Source organism: Crocuta crocuta, unplaced genomic scaffold (assembly GCF_008692635.1).
Source record: "Crocuta crocuta isolate KB4526 unplaced genomic scaffold, BGI_CrCroc_1.0 scaffold388, whole genome shotgun sequence".
NCBI lineage: Eukaryota > Metazoa > Chordata > Mammalia > Carnivora > Hyaenidae > Crocuta > Crocuta crocuta.
Genome location: NW_027528867.1, coordinates 197,529 through 217,357, shown reverse-complemented (window position 1 = coordinate 217,357; position 19,829 = coordinate 197,529). Strand labels below are relative to the sequence as shown.

At 53.3% G+C, this 19,829-nt stretch overlaps 1 protein-coding gene and 1 non-coding gene across 4 annotated transcripts; both read right to left on the bottom strand.

Annotated features, from left to right (window-relative positions):
• Positions 1-110: 110 nt before the first annotated feature.
• Positions 111-19,277, bottom strand: FCSK (fucose kinase). 3 transcript variants are annotated; one of them, XM_077756328.1, is made up of 25 exons: positions 19,222-19,277; positions 15,779-15,912; positions 14,766-14,871; positions 14,075-14,226; positions 13,279-13,329; positions 11,296-11,421; positions 10,881-10,953; positions 10,381-10,478; positions 9,926-10,006; positions 9,225-9,344; positions 8,874-9,045; positions 8,375-8,487; positions 7,609-7,710; positions 7,317-7,487; positions 6,860-6,924; positions 6,082-6,452; positions 5,253-5,463; positions 4,914-5,080; positions 4,597-4,818; positions 4,110-4,253; positions 3,829-3,948; positions 1,978-2,165; positions 1,801-1,900; positions 1,037-1,260; positions 111-865 (listed from the first exon to the last, which is right to left on the bottom strand). In XM_077756328.1, the coding sequence occupies exons 3-25, from the start codon at positions 14,845-14,847 to the stop codon at positions 779-781; spliced, it is 3,240 nt and encodes a 1,079-aa protein (XP_077612454.1). In that variant the 5' UTR covers positions 14,848-14,871; positions 15,779-15,912; positions 19,222-19,277; the 3' UTR covers positions 111-778. The 3 variants fall into 3 exon arrangements, with proteins under 3 accessions (XP_077612454.1, XP_077612455.1, XP_077612456.1); XM_077756329.1 differs by lacking the exon at positions 1,037-1,260; XM_077756330.1 differs by lacking the exons at positions 14,766-14,871; positions 15,779-15,912; positions 19,222-19,277 and having other exon boundaries at positions 13,279-13,425; positions 14,075-14,160.
• LOC144225190 (U6 spliceosomal RNA) lies at positions 14,414-14,520 on the bottom strand. The gene has a single exon (XR_013333231.1). It is a non-coding gene; the product is annotated as a U6 spliceosomal RNA (small nuclear RNA).
• Positions 19,278-19,829: the final 552 nt, after the last annotated feature.

The window sequence follows — 19,829 nt, the reverse complement described above, 5'->3', positions numbered from 1 at the left end:
TTGGACCCTCAGCACCAGAAGCTAGATCATCCCAGGGGGTTTCCCACAGTGCCAAGGCAAGTGGGAATTGCCCTTGGCAGGAACAGAAAAAGAGCTTTATGAGGACAACCTTGAAAGACAGAGTGAATTTATTCCAAGAAGGTTTTAATTTTGAGAACCAGCTGCCCATAGACACTGGGTCATGTGGCATAGTCCATAGTGTTAATGGTTAAGGCCTCTATTAGCAGTGACTTGCACTGGATCACAGCCACAAATAAGAGTAGGGACCCCTGCTCCTGTTCCCACTCCCCAATCAAATCAGGAATTCTCCTGATTGTGAGTGTGGAACAGGAATTCTCTTCTCAGGCAGAAGCAGGACCTTTAAGGAAGTCTACAGGAAATGCCTCAAAGAGCATCTTCAGGATTGGCCTACAGGGGGCCCCCAGCCATGTGCTAAAGCTGGTTATCCCGCTTTTTCCAGGCCATCGTGGAGAGTAAAAAGGCCAAGGCAGGCCATGGATCTGTAAAGACCACATGGGACACTACGCTTGGGACTTTCCTATGTCTAGAGGCCAACCCTAGGCCACAGTCAGCCAGGAGGTCACAGTCCTATTCCCAGGCACCACCTGTTTCACCAAGCTCCAGAAAGGGCTGGGCCCAAGCTCACACTGGCTGGCTTCCTTTAGGAGCAGGTTCACAGAGGGGTGGGTAAAGAGTAGAAGGCTGACATTCCCATGGAGGAAGGAAGGGAGAGGCTGCTGCAGTCCCTCTTACAGAGGGACAAACCTAGGAAGGGGCATCAGGTTGAGGTCTCACTTGCCAGCAGCTGCAGGCTCAGGCCCTGAGTGTCCACTTCTACCAGGTGGACGCTGTAGTTCCCGAGGCCCTGGGAGCAAAAGACAGGAAGTGTTTAGAGGGCTCTGGGCAAGTCTCAGGCCACAAATCTCATGCTGCCAAGTGATGAGGGAGACTTGCAGCTATAGCCTCTGCTTAGTGGTGAGACACACTGAGGGCTCCTGTCTCCCACCAATTACCACCCCCTACCACCACCAGGTACCTCAGTCTTGGCCAACACAGCCTCCAGAGCTTCCTTTTGCCGCGGCTCCTTGGTCAACAGATACAGAAAGCCCCCACCACCTGCCCCTGCCAGGCTCTGGCCATGCACGTGGGGGGCCAGGACATCCATCATATGCCGCACAGCCAGGGGCTCACAGCCTGGAGCCATGAGCTTCTTTTGCTCCCAGTATGTGGTCAGGCACTGGCCCAGCAGAGGCAGGCTCCCTGGGTGGGGGCAAAGAGGGGAGTGATCTGCCTGAGCCAGAATATTTATTCAACACCCGTTTGCAGACTTAATGAGGTGCCAAGAAGCACTACTTAACCAGTGTCCTGGTTAAAAACGTAGGTCCAGTGCTGGCTGGAAACAGGACTGATAAAGCCCACTTCACAGGGTTGTTTAAGGACTAACGTGCATAGGGCAGCTGGCATGGTGCCCAGGACAGTGTTCAGTCAGTCATGTAGTCACATACATGGAACCCTGATCAGCTGACTCCCTAGAACTCAACAGTGGGGCTGAGCCTCCTCCCTAGTCTGCCTCCTGGTAGGTGGGGCTGGAGGCCTCCCTTATGATGCGAATGTTACCCTGAGATAGGACTCCCACTCACCTAAGTATGAGACCCTGTGGAGGGCAGACAGTAGGCTTCTGTCCCCAGGGACCTCATACACGGGGCCTGGGCCAGGCCTGCAAAGGCTCCTGGCCTGAAACCCATAGGCAACAAGGTATTCACTCCCGGTGCCCTGAGTTCCAGGCAAAAAGCACCTCACCTTGGCGGAAGGCTTCCGCACACTCCTCGGTGTGCTGCACCAGGCTGCGGGCATTCTTCACGACCGCAGGCAGCCGGGCATACCAGCTCCTCAGCACATCCTGCAGATGGGACAGGAGGGATGCAATGAGGATCTGAGCCATCTGCATCCCTCCTTCCTCTTGGGGCCAGGCCTCACCTGCAGCAGATTCCGAGCCAGGCGGGTCTTGCCAGTGTACACCAGGAGCAGGTGGTCGTTGAGCTTCTGGACGAAGCCCTCAGGCACAGTGATCTCTTCCACCTCCACCTTCAGTGGCAGCTGAGCTCGAGAGCGCCCCACCTTGATGCCAGGCATGAGGCCACCCACTTGGTCTTGCCAGCCACCTCCTGCAAGCCCAGGGTACCATTACTTTTGGCGCCTGTCTGGCCCAACTTCTCTCTCCCAGCCCAGGCTCCCAGTCCTGCACCCCTGGCAAGGACCAATATGGGAACACAGCTTCCCCCAACCCAGGCTGAGCCAGGCGACCTGTGCAGTTTCTGCCCCCAGCCCTCAGACCAGGACAAGCCCCCGCAAGGGGAAAAGGTTCCAGAGCCAAGTGTGGCTCCTGCAAGGCCTGAGTTCTGTTGCAGACCTAAAGTGTAAAAGGAATTGGGGTAAGACATATCAAAGGAGAAGACCTAACAATAAACTGCTCCCCTCAAGGAGAGATAACAGGACTTTCCCTGCAGCTTAACAGTTCCCTACACCCTGTCTTTTCTAATAAACAGTGTTGATATTGGAAAGCTTTTTGGTATCTCTTATTGAACACTTGAAAGAGCTTGTTCACATCTTGCTTTAGCAATGAAAGGTATGGATTTCTTCTTCATGCAGCTATATAAAAGTGTCACAACTTGAGATAATTCCAGGATAGGCTTTTCATACCTGGGCAAGGGTCTGCAAAGATTTAAAGTACAAATTGCCAATGTCAAGGGGGCATCTGGAACTTTACAGCCAAAACATGGCAGTGGCATTGGGCCCCAAATGTCACGAACTCCTTACCTGCACCCCTCTCCGTCAGAACACTTAGCACAGCTTGTGATTATACATTCATTTGAGTGATTATTGATTAAGGCCTGTCTCCAATAGACCATATGCCTTCTGAGGGCAAAGACCCTGTTTTTGCTCATTTTATCCCCAAGGCCCGACACAGAGTAGATACCCTGATCAGCTGACTCCCTGGAACTCAACAATGGGGCTGAGCCTCCTTCAATTGACCAAATGAAGGATTTGAATGGTACACCTCAAAAAGAAAGTGAAAAGGCTGCCCTTTTTGCTAATGCCTACCCATTATGGATTGTGAATCAGGGCAATGAAAGGAGGAGGCTGGGCTACAAAATGACCAGAGAAGATGCCATAATCAGGCATCTATTCGTCCTTGTGGCAGCTTCTATCCCAGCATCATGCAGATGAGGCCCTGCATCTTGAGGTAACCAGAGAACCCTAGGATCTAGAGTCAGACAAACCTCTAGATGCTCTCCATTGTGCACGGATTCCAAACGGCCAAAGTAGTGCGGAGGTGGAAGGTGCTAGTAGCATTCCATTATGATCGCAGCCATGTACTAGGCCTTCTGTGCCCCCGCAATACGGTAGTGGGGGGGGGGCACAAATGACCACAGCCCATGGGCAGGGCAAGTTGCCAGAAGGCAAGCTAAAAGTCCTGTCCCCTATTCCAAACCCACCTCTCCCCAGTCTCATCCTGAGGGACAGCCCTAGGTGGGGACAGAATCATGAGAAATAGCATCTGGTATTACAGGTACCTAATAAGACACATGAAAGGTGCAGCACAGAATCTAGCACTTAGTAGGTGTTCCTAAAGCATCAGGTCCTTGGAGGTAGAAATATATGAAGATGAAAACCACCAGAAAGGGTCAGAGTGGTAAGAAGGAAGCTCTAACCACTCTAAGGAAGCTCTAACCACACATAAGTTATATGTGGCTGTCTGCAAGTCCAGGGAGCCTCTGGAAGCTCTTGGGAAAATGTCCATGTCCAAAATTCTCTCTTGCCCCATACCTGTGGTAAGCACCTGTTCCAGGTGCAGCACTGCATGGATCAGGGCCTCTGTGCCCACCACGCGGCCCGCGGCCCTTTGCAAGGCAGCCAGGGCTGCACCTGCCAGGATGCTGCTAGTGCCTGCAGGGTACAGAGGAAGTCACCAGACATGAAACAGCTCTGCCCAGCTCAGTCCTGCCCCACCCACTCCTTGGCTGGGTAGAGGCCAGGGAGGGGACCGGAGGCAAGGCTGGAGGTTTGGGATGTGACTGGTGGGCAGCAGGGAAATAGGATTCACCCACCGAGACCAGAGCCATGGGGCAGCTCAGACCAGGTGTGCAGCTCGAAGCCACCCCCAAAGGTGTGCAGCAGCTGCTCTCTCAGGGAAAGCTTGGAGCCAACATGCACGATCCCCGCACAGATGAAGGCTGCCTTCAGCAGAGCCCCTGTGGAGGGACCAGCAAGGAATTCGGTCTTCAAGGGCAGACGCAGATACCCCAAGCCACCTCCACTATTGCCCTGCCCAGCATGGGCCTCGCTGGGCGATAAAAGCCCAGCAGTACTGGAGGCCCTATCTCCAAGCCATAAAAGGGCCTCTGGTCTCCCCAGCACAGGCACACGTGCCAGCCTGGGCCTGCATGTACCCGGGCAGGATGACTTCAGGGCTCACCAGACTAGCTCACCCTCGGGCCAGGCCTCCGTGGCCTGCAGGGTCTTCAAGGTTCTGCCCCCATCCCTCAGCTGGCCACATGTGCCATCCCCACCTGCAGATGTCACAAGTACCCTGACCTGGAGCATGCGGCTGGCAGTAATCCTGCAGGTCATCTAGGTTCCAGCACACTATCTTCATGGTCATCTTGTCCTGCCGAGGCCCCACTGCCAGCCACAGCCCAGGCTCTGAGATGCGGCGTGCCCTGGCCCCGATGGGTCGGCGGCCGTCCACTCGCACAGCCAGGCCCAGAACTGCCCCACCAAGCTCATAGGCAAGGGGGGGCGTGTCGCTCCAGCCACCTTGAGCAGTTAGACAAGACCAAGTTGGTCACAGGGCTGCCAGCCCAACTTTGGGGTGGCTACCCTCACCCCACCACATCTCACAAGGGGCTCACCAGAGAAATCCACACGAGCCGGGCACTCAGCCACCACCCACTGCCCAGGTGCTGGCAGCTCCACTGGCTCCATAGAGACAAAGTGCTGGGCTGACATCACAGCCTGGCGGATCAGAATCTGCCCAGCTCCCTCATAGTGGCGGGCAGCTCGCACTAGCAAGGCTGGCCTGCCAAGAGGGATGGGAGAGATGGTGGTGTGGAGGCCTAAGTGGGGGGTGGGCTGCCTGGGTTTGGGGACCTGACTGCCCTAGGTAATTGCAGGTAAGAGAGGCCTACCTCTCCATGGGTTAGCACCTCCAAGGATGGCCAAGGACTTCTCCAAAGGTTTTGAGCACCCACCTGCTCAGCCACTTGTCCCGCTCCTGGGCAAGCGCCTGTACACCGGCTGTCAGGTCTCCACACTCCAGGTATGAGAAGGGCCGCAACCACTCAGGGTTGGCGGCTGGCCCACTCCGTAAGCCTCCCTGGCCCTCTGCCATGCAGCCCAGTACATCCGCCACACAGGCGAGAGCCCGGGCCGCCACCCCCGGGTCTTCCGCACCAGCTGCAACTGAGAGACCAGGAGTCAGGGTGGCGGGGGAGGGGGCCTGCCCCCAATGCCCTCTACCCCCAGAGACTACTCAGCAGTCCCCAAACACTCCAGATCCTTCACACCTCTTCACTTGTTCCCAAGACGTATTCTTGCCTATGAATATTCCCTGCTCCTCTGACCAGCAAAGCTCTTCTCACCCTATGAGCCCCATCCTGGATGCGCCTCTTCACTCCCTCACTCAGGATGTCCACAGTGGTTGGGAGCTCAAGCTTCAGGGTCAGACCACCCAGGTTCAGTCTCAGCCCCACCATCAACCAGCTTAAATGGGGATAATGAGGTGTTGCCCAGGAGCCTACGGCTGAGCCCCCAGCCAGCAGTAGAGCCAGTCACAACCCAACCCAGTGCAAAGTTTGCTGGGTTCGCTGATGCTCAAAGAACCCGGAGGCTCAGCCCCACGCCTCAGCCTCTCACCAAACTCCCCACTGATAGGGAGGAAGCTTCCCCTAAACTTACAAGTACGCTCCACTGTGTCTCTCCCCCACTTTGAAGTCTCACGGCTTCCTAGTCCTCTCAGGTTGATGATCCAGAGGGCAGGTAGGGAAGGTGACACCAGGACTGGCTTTTCAGCACACTCACCCTGGTCCAGCGTGGCCAGCAGGGGTGCGGGACAGCCCTCTCTGACAGCAGCCTGGATCAGCGGGCGCAGGCTGAGGTCCTGCCTGGTCTCCAGCACGTGCCTCGCCTTATGCAGGGCCTGGCGGAAGAACAGGTCCCGGCGGGAGGCCAGTGTGGCAGCCCGATCCAGGCACGGCTGCAGCTGCTCCCAGGAAAGGCGCCAGCAGGCTCGCCACGCCCGTAAGGCCTTGCCCCCATCCTCCTGGGGATCCAGCATCCACAGCATGTCCTGAGGACCTAGGGCCCTCGACGGGTGGAGCACAGGAAACAGGCGGGCACTTAGAAGGCAACGCTCCGCAGGGGCCGTGTCTGGGTCCCACAGATCCCAGTCCCTGATGTGGGGGAAAGACATATTAGCAGGGGGGAAGCAAGGGCTCCTGCCTGGTCACCAAGCCCTGACTGTCTGTCAGCTGGGAGCTGGCTCATTCATGGTGACAGGACAGACTCCTCCAGAGGCAGCACAAGTGGGCAACTCAGAGAGAAGGGCCCAGCTGCCTTGCCTCTTTTCCCAGGCCCCAGGACAAAATCCCAAACCCTGAGCATAGCCAGCAGTCTGGAGTTGCTCAGAAAGATGCTGGGGCAAATCAGGCTGCCCAAAACTACCCTGGGCCCCAGAGATGGTTAGGGGGCCAGGTGCTGCTCTGGGGCGGGAGTGAGGGCAGGGCTGAGACTCAGAGAAGCAGACGCCCTGCCCTGGCTGCCTAGGGCTGTAGAGGGCCATCTGGGCCATAAACCTTACCGAACACCTGTCTTCTGGAAGAATTCACTCCAGGGCATGTTAAGATACGTTCCTGTCCCCTGTCTCTGGGGGAAGAGGAGGAGGCAGGAAGAGCAGTTAGGGACACTGAGGCCCGAGGAGACAGGAAGAGAGATGAGCACATATGCAAGGAAGTTCTGAGACACCAGTGTCAAGCCCTAGAGCCTCGATGCTCCTGCCCAGGTGCCTGGAACTCGGCCCAATCCACCATAACCGGCTCTGAGGTCCAAGGCAGGTCACCACCCTCTCTGTGCCTCAGCGTATGGCCTATAACATGGGCCACCCCACCGAGCCCACCACACAGAGGAGACGAGAAGGGAGGTGAAAGCCTGTTGAGACAACTGGCAGCACCCCCTGACCACCTATCCCTCAGGCCAGTGCTCAAAGAGACTTACAGGAGCTGGGCTGGGACCCTTGGGGAGGGAGGATGGACACCTACCTCCCAGCTGTCCAGACGGCCAACGAGGGTGAAGACACGGGTAGGGGCACCATGTAGCCACACGTGGTGTCCCTGCAGGACGAGGTCATGCAGCTCCAAGCCGTGCAGAGCCTCGCACTGGGCCGCGTCCAGGCCACTCACCAAGCAGCCAGTGCCGATGTGAATGGGGCCCTGCAGGAGAAAAGGCACACATCCTAGCACAGCCCTAAGTACCCCGACACACACACACGCGCGCGCGCGATCTGGCCCCTGGAGCCCTGCCCTCCTGCTTGCCCCTGCTCCCTGGCCTCACCTGAAGGTGGCAGTGCTGCAGGACACTCCCAGGACCCAGGTGGACAGGGCCCTCCAGCAGGCAGCTGACCACAGAGCTCTCGGCGCCCAGAAGCTGCGGCTCCTGGGAAGCCAGGGAGAAGGGTGTGAGGGCCCAGGACCCCGGCTCCCCCACAGCCAAGGGCCCAGCCCCTTGCTGCTCCCTGTGCCCTGAAAGCCAGCCACATCCCTCTGCCCTGGCCCCCAACCTCAGGCCAACTCCCATCCCCCCCTGTTCCCACGACGGCCCCAGGGGCGTGCTCTGCTTGTGCTCTCCTCCAGAGCAAATCTGAACTCAGTAACAGAGGTCCCACGAGATGACGGCTCTCCCAGAAATCCTCTCCCATCTGTCCAGCTACCCCCACCCCTGCCACCCTGAGGGCCACCTATGAGCTCTCTCTGCTGCTTTTCTCAGCCCATGGCAATGATCCAGGACCATCACCTCAAATGTGCCTGTTCCCCCAAGCAGACCCTGCAGAAAGCATGAAGGGAGTCTTTAGTTTCTCAGTCAGGCAGACCTGCATGTAGAATCCTGACTTGACCACTTATTGGCTCTGTGGCTTTACGCAAGCTACTTAACCTCTCTGAGCCTCCAGTGCCTCAGGTGTGAAATGGGGATAATAACACCTACACTTGTAGGTACTCTATTCCAAGGATGGGCTATTCCTTCCCTTTCCTGGAGCCCCCATCCCACCTGTCCACAGGTGCCCCAGGCCCCTCTGCTGGCCCTCCCTCCAGGCAGGTCTTACCTCCACCTGGGAGTGCACGACCTGGGCCCTGGGAGCTCCTGGGAGTGTGAGGCTGTGTAAGAACTCACTGGCTGAGCTAGTCATGTAGCTGTAGCTGCCGTCAGGGACATAAGCTGTAAAGATACAAGTACCGACCCCAACCCCATGCCTGCTACAGCTCTGGTGCCAGGCCAGGCCTCCCACCAGAAGACACCCCTTAATCAGGCCAGGGGAAGGCACGCATGGCAATGAGCACATTGTGCCTATGGGGAGGCTGAGATCCAGAGAGGCTCAGAAATCTGTCCAAGTCAAACAGCTAGAAAGTAGAAAGACTGGGACTGGAGCCCAGGAATGAGGGAAGAAGGGAAGAGGGTTACACACTCTGGATTGGGAGAGGGCAATTGTCTGTTATGTACTAGGCCTGCCTCCTCCAGAAGCCTGGGGCCAAGGCAGGCAGCTACCTCATCCTGGGGGTCCTCACTCCCATGGTCTCCCCAGATAGCTGAGAGGTAGTACCCACCCATGGTGAGGGGCTGATCACGAAGCTCCCTCCACAGCTCAGCACGGGCACTGTGCAGGTAACTTTTGATGTCTGTGTCACCTTGGCCCATCTCTGGAGGCCGCCCCACTAGGAAGTCCTCCCTGTTCATGTTCCGGGCCATGCAGAGCAGGATGTCGAAAAAGAGAGACAGCTGGGGGAGAGGCAGGAAGCACATCGATTGGGAAGGTGCCTAGACTGAGCTGGGGCAGTTCCATTCCCAGAGACACTGACCCAGAGAAGAAAGGGACTGGCCTGAGGACACACCACGAGGCTGCCAATGTCAGGGCCTCTACCCAAGGTCAGGAGTCTCCAGCCCAAACCCCCAGTCACCTGGACAGGCCGGGCTCCAGAGTCTAAGCCCATGTAGGTGCAGGCATCCAAGGGTGGGCTCACATGGGTGGCCAGGAGGTGCTCAGCAGTCTCCACAGAGAAGAAGGCAATCCCTGAGACCTAGAGAGGTCAAGGTCAGGTTGTGGGACACTGGGGCCAGGCTGGGGCCTGAGGTAGGAAGGACATGTGCAGATGGGCCAAGGAAGGCTGGCTGCCAAACCAGACAGGGTCCTTTGTCTTTGGGCCACTCCAGCACCCATGCTCCCAGGCTTAATGGGAGTGACTCCCACCAAGGGGCCCCTCAACAGCCACGTTCTGGGACCCCCCTCCCCAACTGTCAGGCCTCCCTGAACAAAGGACAGAGAATGAGAAATAGTTCCTCATCTTCCTCAAGGTCCAGTCCCAGACCCTTACCCAATGTTCCTATCCTTGCTTTTCAATCTAGAAGGATCCCCCAAGTCAGATTCTAGACTTCCTCCCAACTGCATTCCTGAAATTACTCACATGCTGGTTCCAGCCTTTCTGCCACACCTGCCTCAGATTCTAGCTCCACAGGCTCCCCTGCATGCCAGTTCTAGACCTTACTCAGATTCTGGTTCTAGCCTGCCCCAGAATCCTCTGGAAGGAGTGCAGATAGGCGAACCCTCCCTTCCTTGTCCCAGAAGGTCTCCAAAGCTCCCCGCGTGGAGCCCCCCGTGTACCAGTGGCACCCGCCCATCCGGCCGGGCACACCGTTGTATCTCTCCCTCGGTGCCCTGGTAGTAAATGTCCAAAACGAAGCCCTACGTGGGGGGAGAAAACAGAGTTAGGGAAAGGAGCAAGAAAGGACCAGCAAGGAGTGCAAAGCAAGGTGTTCTCCAAATGAAAACCTAGGACAGAAGTCTTCTGACAGGTACCAGGGTGCTCCCAGGGACACAAGCGCCGGAGACTCCCACCCCCGAAGGTAGAGGGCAGGCTTTGAATGTTTTCACAGACCCTAGCTCAGGGCCAGTGGTGTTTGGCAAAAGACTAAGTGAGCACAAGGGCTGTTCAGAGGGGAACTCCTCCAAATCCAGACCATGCTAGAAAGTCCAGGATGAGAGGTTTCCCTGAGCACAGGACCAGGAGGCCAACCCAGATAGTTAAGCTGCCCACACAGCTGCCCCAGGGGCACTACCTGGGAGTCAGTGAGGTAAACACCATGGTTCCGGGCATAGGCTGGGCTCCCTGGAAGGGCAATCACTCTGGCTCCTCGGAAGTTGTCCCAGCTGATCCCTGTGAGTGGGGCAGTTAGGAGGTTCCCCAGAGGCCTCAACCCAAGACAGGGGTCCCCAACCAGGAGGAGACAAGAGCAGAGGCAGGGACATCCAGACAACTCTAAAGGTAATATGGTTTCCAAAGCCAAAGGGACACTTAATTCCTCTGGCAGAATGACAACACCTTCCCTCCCAAAATTCTTCTACAGAGCCCTGCAAGGCAGAAGGGGCAGGGCTGGGTATCTCCATCCTACAACCAGGAAGACTGAGGCCCAGTAGGGGAAGCTTTCGGTCTGGGCTTCAATCTCCACACCCTACAGTTCCCTTTCTGAACAGGGCAGCAGGCCAGGCCCAGAGACCAAGTGAAGAAAGGCATCTGGCTGTGGCCCGAGAAGGCAGTCCCAAGGCTTCTCAGGCTCACCTGGGTTTGGAGGAACAGACAGCAGCATGTCAGTGCTGCAAACCCACACACCTGGTGGGGAGCCTGGGGCCAGCTGTGGAGAGAGACAGAATGCAGCTGGTGGCCTGGTCCCGCCCTTCCTCTGCTCCCACACAGCCCAGGTTCGGCCTGTTCTGTGCACTCCAACAGCCAACTGTCCAGGAGGACCCTGTCTGCTGAGGTTAAGAGGGCTTCCCCTGACCTGTGGTGCTGATGCGGACCCTCCCCCATCCTCTGAGGGCCACCTCCCCACCAAAGAGGCCAATACTAACCTTCTGAAGGTCTAACTCTTCCTGGCATCTCCTGTCTGTGCCAGCACAGACTATACAGCTGGCGGTGCAGCGGGAGGGGTGTGGCTGTCTCTGGGATGTGGCCCCGTCGTTACGGCCAGTCTTACCCGATGGCTCATGATGTCCAACAAGCAGTCCAGGTTGCAGACCACAGCCTCCACGGGAGCCTGGGGGTTCTCCACAGGGAGGCAGGTGAAGGCCCTGCCACAGTCGTCAAAAGGGAAGTCTCGGCCCTAGGAAGGGAGCAAGGGCAGAAGAATGAACCCTTGGGGCAGAGAGCCTGGGAACACCCTATCAGCTGTGCACAGGTAGGAAGCCATCAACCTAGAAGACTTTTAAAAATGTGTTTTCTCAGGGCTCTTGGCTGGCTCAGTCAGTGGAGCATGCAACTCTTGATCTTGGAGTCGTGAGTTCGAGTGTTGGGCATGGAGCCTACCTAATAAATCAATAACTTAAAAAGCGTTTTCTCAGAGGTTTTTTCTTATAATGTTTTCAATTACATGATTATGGTGAAAAATTAGAAAATGCAGATCTGCAGAAAGAAAACAGTTCCTCAGGGATGATAGCCATTGCCCCCATTTTGAGGTATATCCTTTCAGACATTTAATTTTTTTAAATGAGATTNAACTGTGAGATCATGACCTGAGCCGAAGTCGGATGCTCAACCGACTGAGCCACCCAGGCGCCCCTTAAAAAAGAATTTTAAATGAGATCATGAGAAGGTGGAGAAACAACAGAAACTAATACACACAAAGACACACACACAACTACAAGTAAAACTAAGAGAAAAGTTTGGGAATTGTATCAATGTCAATACCTGGCTGTGGTTACACTATAGTTGTTGAAAATATTACCATCGGAGGAATCTGGGCAAAGTTTACAAAGGCTTCTCTTTCTGTATTATTTCTTGCATGTGGATTGACATTCATCTTCATCAAAATTCTGATGAAAAGGACCCCTGGCTGGTTCAGTCGGCAGAGTATACAACTCTTGATCTCAGGACTGTACATTAGAGCCTCACACTAGGTGTAGAGATTATTTAAAAATATCTTGGGACCCTTGGATGGCTCAGTCAGTTAAGCATCTGATTCTTGATTTGGGTTCAGGTTATGACCTCATGGTTTGTGAATTCAAGCCCTGAATCAGGCTCTGTGCTGACAGCATGGAGCCTGCTTAGGACTGTCTCTCTCCCTCTCTCTGTCCCTCCCCAACTTATTCTCTCTCTTTCTCTCTCTCAAAATAAATAAGCAGACTTTTAAAAATAAATAAATAAAACTTCCAGTCTCTCTGGTACTTTAAAAAAAAATCTTAAAAAAAAAAAAAGGAAAAGAATGGCTAAAGAAAGTTTAAAATAAACACACAAAATTCCAAATTAAAAAAAATTGAGATCATTCTATATAAATGTGTGTGGCTGGCTTATTCCCTTAAACAATGAAAACACATCCACTGAATGATCAAATTGAGCCAGACCAGGCCCCATTTTAGCATTTACATGGATCATCTCAGCATATCCACACGAAGTAGAAACTGTTACCATCCTCATTTTATAGATGAGGAAGCTAAGGCCTAGGAAGAAAGGGTCAAGTGACTTGTCCAAAGTCACAGAGCTGGTCTCTTTCCAGGTGTCAATGTGCAGAGTTAGCTGCACTTTTTTTTTAAGTTTATTTACTTATTTTGAGAGAGAGAGCATGCATGTGCATGTACACACAAGTAGGGGAGGGGCAGAGAGAGAGGGAAAGAGAGAACCCCAAGCAGGCTCTGTGCTGTCAGTGCAGAGCCAATACAGGGCTCAGTTCCATAAACCTCAAGATCATGACCTGAGCAAAAAAAACGCTTAACCCACTGAGCCACTCAGGTGCCCCAGTGGGACTTGTAGATCACTGTCTAACATTCTACCAGAAGGATATGCTGCTTATATTCAGCCAGTTCCCTATTTCTAGACATCTGGATCAATTCTGATTCTGATTCTTCTGGAATTGCACAATGAACACCTTGTACACACACAAAGGTAGAACATGTATCTACCCCCAAGGATTGATGGTTCCAGCCTTCTCCATGGCCCTTGAAGAGCTACATGGTCCTCTACTAACCATGTGCAGGATAAGGATCCGGGCTGAGTGCAGGACATCCGATGTCACCACCTGTCAGAAGTGGAAGAGCCCCGTTGACAGAAGCCTGGGCAGATGGCACCAAGGATGTTGTCCTCTTGTCCAGGGAGAGACCCCAACACAAATCCACTCAGGTACCAAAGGAAGAAAAGACAAGGTCAAGACCAATGGCCATAGGCAGGCAAGGGGCAGTTCTGGCTCCTCCTGGATAAAGAAGCTTCTCTGTCCCCATTTTTGGAGAAAGCCACAAGCAAGGATGTGGGGCTGGCCAGGTGACTCACAGTAAGTCAAGCTCCATGGCAACCACACAGTGGTAGCCTCCCCTGCTGGGGCCACCTCCATCATCACAGCATGTCCCTTCCTATGACCACCCTCACTCCCTATTGTCAGGGTGCCATGAGGCCCAGGTGACTGAGTGAAGTGGCTGTATATGGGAGGGAGGTGGGCCTGGTGGGAACACTGACCCCTGGGCCCTGCACAAAGGGGGCAGCCACATCCCAGTGCCAGCAAATAGTTGCCATGTGGGAAGGAGAGGCAGGAAGTTTTCAAAAGATGCTGGAAAGCCTAATTCTGAGATACTGGCTCTGATGTTCTAAAATAACTAGAAAGGCTGGCCCTGCCTTCTTGCCCCCTCCTGGTGAACCTTCCCAATCTACCTGCACAGAAACTAATACCAAACGCTGAACTGGCCAGGTAATGGGGCCCCAAGAGCTGGTGACCTAGGGAATAATCTGTGTGAAGCCCCCACCCCCATTCTGACTGGGACATGAGCACTCACAGTGAAGCCTGCCCGGGCACTCAGGTGTTCCGCAGCCACCAGCAGGGCATTGAGTGTGGCTCCTCCGCTGCCCACGCGCATCTCAGGGTCCTCCACAGCCAGTAACAGTGTCCTGGCCGGGATCTGCTCCCGCTTCTGCCGCACCTCCAGCTCTGTGGTTAGAACACAAGCTGTGACCAGTCCCCCGTCTCCGTGCCCTGGTCCAGAGCACCTAGAGCAAATCTACTGATAGCCGTTATTTTATCTTCTTTGACCTAGGAGCTTCTCTTTAATTGATTTATAATTGACGTATAACATTACATTGTTTCAGCCATGCAACATAATGATTTGGTATTTGTAAAAAATATGGAAGGCTTCCCGAATTTGCATGTGATCCTTCAATAGAGGCCATGCTAACCTTCCCTGTGTGGTTCTAATTTGAGTACCTGTGCTGCCAAAATGAATACTTAGTAGCTTTTTATGGAGTAGCTCCTTAGATCTTCGCCCAGCTCTATGACGTTAAGTACGACCAGTCCGATTCAACACATGAAAACACTTCAGTCTTAGTGAAATGATATGATGTGTCTTGAGGTCACATGGCTAGGAAGCAGCAGAATCTGGGCCTGAAACTGGGTCTTCCTAGCTCCTGGGGCTGTGGGGGTATGGTAGGGGTTCTACATCTGGGGCAAAGTGGGAAGGAGGTGTCCCCTACCTCTCTGGAAGACCTGGACATTATCCTTGTACTGGCATGTCAGGATGATGACCGTCCAATCAACACCCTTCGGTTGCACCATTCTGGCCAAAGTTGAGGCGGCTCCCTGTGGCAGAGATACAGGTGTGTGTGAACTTCTTAAAAAATTTATCTTGGGGCACCTGGGTGGCTCAGTTGGTTAAGTGTCTGACTTAGGCTCAGGTCATGATCTCACGATTCGTGAGTTCAAGCCCCACATCGGGCTCTGGGCTGACAGCTCAGGGTCTGGAGCCTGCTTCAGATTCTGTGTCTCCCTTTCTCTCTGCCCCTCCCTCACTCCTGCTCTGTCAATCTCTCAAAAATAAATAAACATTAAAAAAAATTTATCTTACCATAAAATTGATAATTCTGTGAAATTTTTTTAAAAATTTTAATGTTTATTCATTTTAGAGAGAGAGAAAGAGCAGGGGAGGGGCAGAGAGAGAGAGAGGGAGACACAGAATCCGAAGCAGGCTCCAGGCTCTGAGCAGTCAGCACAGAGCCCGACACGGGGCTCAAACTCATGAATCATGAGATCATGAACTGAGCCTAAGTCAGATGCTCAACCGACTGAGCTACCCAGGCACCCACGTAGTTCTGTGAATTTTAACACATGTATAGATTCTTTTAGTCATCACCACTTTCCACACCCAAAAAAAACTCCTGCACATTCTCCCTTTGGTCACACCCTCCTCCATCCCTCACCCCTGACAACCACACTCTGTTCTCCACAGCTCCATGGCTGGAATGCAGTATTTTGAGATTGGCTTCTTTCAACTTAACATAATGCCTTTACGATTCATCTAGGTTGACTGGGCATATCACTACTTCTTTCTCTTTATTTGCCAAGCAATAGTCTATTGCATGAATTGACCTCCGTGGTCTGTTTCTCCATCCATCCATCCATCCATCCATCCATCCAAGGACATTTGGGCTACCTCCAGCTTTGGGGAATCATGAACAGGGCTGCTATAAACATTTGTATGCAGGCGGACCTGGGTGGCTCAGTCGATTGAGCGTCTGACTTCGGCTCAGGTCATGATCTCACAGTTTTGTGAGTTCGAGCCCCACACTGGGCTCATTGTTGACAGTGCAGAGCCCACTTCAGAGTCCCTCTCCCATTCGTGCTCTGTCTCAAAAAAAAAACAAAAAAACAAAAAACACGTGTATGCAGGTTTAGGGTGAACAGTAGACCTCGCCTCTGCCAATGTACACCCAGGTATGGGATGTACCTGGTCACATGGATGCATGTGATTTCCTCAGGAGAGGAAGTTGGGGGGAGCAAGGTGGGATTGACAGTGGGTCAATCCCTTAAAGCAAAGAGCTGCCCCTCATCATTCAATTACTGGCTGTGAGCTAGGAGGAGGAGAGGGAGGGAGGTTCTAACCTCCCAGGCTCCTGAAGCTAATGGCAAATCCCTGGAGAAGAGGGCAGCTGTGGGAGGAGTGCACCAGCCTGTTCAAGGGGATAGGGCAGGGTGCCTACAGTATCCACTAGAAGGACCTCANCAAAAAAAAAAAAAAAAAAAAAAAAAAAAAAAAAAAAAAAGAAGCTCCCCTGCCAGAAGCTCCAAGCCAGAAGGGGGCTACAACCTACCTGTCAGCCATCTTCCTCTAGGGAACCCTGAGCAAGTGAGGGGAAGGTGGGCCAAAAGCTATGGCTTCAACCTCCACTATCCCCCTCAAAATTCCTCTCCTACCAGTTGGGAAATCAATCTGACTTCAGAGCCCCCAAGACGATCTGTAGACAAGTGCTCAAAGGTGCCTTGGCATCTACCTCTGGTAAGGATCCAGCTGCTGTCCCACAAAGCAGCCCATCCCCTCCTCTCCCCTCCAACCTCCAAATGGGAGGGATGATGGGCTGCCCAGAGTGTGTGTCCAGTAGTCAGCCCATGCACCAACTAAGAGCCAACAGCAACAGTGCCCTCTTACATAAGCCAGACCCTGCTGCCATCAAGCCTACGGTCAGGGCTGACAGACACCACCACTTAGCCATACCCACATTCCCACCAGCTTTCAGTGAAAGCCTCCACCACTAACAGAAATTGTTCTGTTCCCTGCTAAACCTGGGAGGGAAATCCAGAGGGGAAATTTGAGCTAGAGATCTTGGCCAGCCACCTGAGGAAAAAGGCATTCCCCAGGATGTCCATCTGGCCTTTCCAATAAAGGGGCCTCAAGGGATCCCAGCTTGGCAAATGCGCTGTGTGATCTCCGTCACTCCGAATCCTCGCAAGCCTCCTGCAGCAGAGAGTGGAACTGACAAATGCCCCCCAGCTTGTTCACATGGAGGCCACACTTCCCACCAATTGCTCCCAACCAGTGACTTCGCACAGCAAGGACATGACACAGACTCATTCCTGCAAGATGAGGATCCTCTGACAGGTAACCCTACTTCCTAGAGTCCCCATCAATCCAACAGACACCGTTTCAGAACTGCAAGGCAGTCAGAGATCCTTCCAACCCCTCCCCTCCCTCTATTCCTCCATCTTTCCTTCTTTCTTTCTTTCCTTCCTTCCTTCCTCCGTCCCTCCCTCCCTGCCTCCCTTTCGGTGCTTCTTCACAGGCAGCGGCCTGACAGCTCTCCCTGCCTTCTCTAGCTACTTCCCCTTTGTGCCCTTCCCCAGTAAATCTCTTGCAAGTCTAGTCCCATTGTGGTCTCTGCTTCTCCAAGGATCTGAACCAACATGGGGAGTATAATAACATCCCTCTCTTGGCACCTTCAAAGGAAAAAAAAAATCACTGTAAGTACTTCTAACTTAATGTCAGGGAAGTACAATCTATCCTCAGAGATTAAGGAACTGAGGCACAGAGAGATGAAGTACTGCCCAAGGTCATGCAGCTAACAAGTAGCACAGCCAAATTTGAATCAAACACTTTTCCCCCAGAGTCCACTCTATTAAACACTACACTGCACCTACACTGTAGGGACAGGGAAAGAACAAAAGGAGTAAATATGAGTGAAGCGCTCAGTGTATACTGGCTATTATGATAAAGTCTAAATGCAAGGTAATAATGGAATGAGGAGGATGTTAATGATAACAACCACTGGGACTGAGCTCCCCACTCTGGTCCACGGTTAAGACATCATGACTTTTTGTCCTCAGAACATCCCCTCAGGATAATTATTATCATCTCCACTTTACAGTGGATGCTCCATTTACTAATGGATGCTGCAGTCATGACTGGGACCTGGGTTGCTCCAATTCGTATGCAGGTGATGGTGGTAATATTTGGTCCCAAGCATAGGTGCTGAAAGAGAACAAGGAATAAATGCTCCAATGAGAGTCCAATGACCCAGGAAGTCTGGGAGCCATAGGTGACAGATCATGGCCAGAGGGAGGAGGGCAACCCTATCTGGACTGCACCCTACTAGACACTAGGGCAGAAGAGCCTTCCAGGGCTGGGAATCAGCCCTCTGTTCCCATCTCTGCCTCTTCCTGTATGATTTGTGAAGGTCACCTAACCTTTTTATGCCAAAGATACCAACCTCCTAGGAATGTTACTAGTATTAAATAAAATGTAAAAGATGTGGCACACGGCAGGGGTAGTTCTCTATAGCAGGGAAAGGGAACAGGAGAGTTTAACTTGACCACGAAACCAGTGGGAGGTGGGAGTGAAGGTTCTGAAATATTCTCCAAGTCAAAGATGCCCATGAAAAAGAAAAAATCAGGGAAGGCCTAGGGAAATCAGGCGGAGGAGCATGCCAACACATAAACTTTTTTTCAGTGACCAAGGCCAAAGGCATTGCACAATCAGCTCACATGATTCACTCAATAGCCCTATGAATTACATCTTATCACACCCATGACATAGATAAGGAAACTAGCTGAAAGAGATTAAATAGTCTGCTCAAAGCCACACACAGCTAGCACAGGCAGGCCAGGTGTGTCCAACACCAAGGTTCATGTTCTTAACCACCCGGAAGAAAACAAGACATCTCTCCTGGAGTCTAGAGTCTATGCTTTTTGGAAAGAGGTGGAACAGAGATTTTGCATTTTAGAAGTTTGGGGGTGGGGGGCAGGAAACACGGAATCATGAAGGGATCTAATTTGCCTTCTAGAAAATAAAAAGGCAGAAAGAAGTTGACTGGTAATAAAATCACTTTGCAAATTATACAAACGTCCTGTAATTGAGATTTGTGCGTAATGAAAAGCCCAGGTCACGTAAACTGAGGCAGCAGCACCAGCATCCAGCGCCCCACTTGTCTCAGGGGTGAGGGGCCTCTGGGGCCCGTATCCCTCCCTGTCCCAGGTGTCCCCAGGTGCCCCAGCACTTGCCAGGTCCCGGAGTTCCCACTGAAAAGACCCAGGCCAAGGAGTAGCAGGACCTGCAGACGCCCACTATAGGCAGTGAGCGTCCAGGGAAGCCGGCAGAGTTCCCGGAGACTCTTCCCAATCGGGGAATAATAACGGGAGGCCACTGGCCTAGCTCCGTCCTACCAGTCCGAGAGCGTGGGCCGAAAAACTGTGGGAGGACTGGGGTGTGCAAATCCAGGACCAGCGCGGGCCGACGTACCTGCCTCTGTAGGGCGCAGTGGGCTCTTTAAGGCGTGGCTGTTCGTCCCTTCGCGATGCACCCTGGGAAATGTAGTTTCTCCCTTCCTCGCGTCCTGGTTTATTCTCCCCAGAAAAACTAACTCCGAGCTATGTATTGCACGGGTACGCAAACCTGACGAGGGCTGCGCTTTCCTAAAGGGCGAGTCTTCAGATCTAGAAGGGAGGTGAGGCGAGAAGGTGGCTCCGTTGCCCAGCAAAACTACAACTCCCAGAGGAACAAGTGCATCTTAAAGACACGGGCTCGCTTTCTCTGACTGGATATTCCACATTTGGGGTCTGTTTAACCCACCAGCCGGGACCTTGGGCAGCTCCTTTCCTCGGAAGAAAATAAATTCCAGTGATGGGGTGGGGGGCTGAATAATAACAGATTGTTGCCTAAGCATAAGCGGCTACTGTTGGATTGGTAGTTGGTTAGTGCTTTCGCAGGATTCATCACATGGGTCCTTCCGGAAGAAACTTTCCAGCTCTGCAGTAGGAAGAGTATCTGCCGA

Coding starts and splice junctions, on each gene's coding strand:
- FCSK (XM_077756328.1), bottom strand. CDS start 14,847: ATGGTGCAACCGAAGGGTGTTGATTGGACGGTCATCATCCTGACATGC. Junction 13,330..14,074: donor GTGCCCGGGCAGGCTTCACT/GTGAGTGCTCAT, acceptor CACTTCTGACAG/GTGGTGACATCGGATGTCCT. Junction 1,261..1,800: donor TGCGGAAGCCTTCCGCCAAG/GTGAGGTGCTTT, acceptor GCCCCCACCCAG/GGAGCCTGCCTCTGCTGGGC.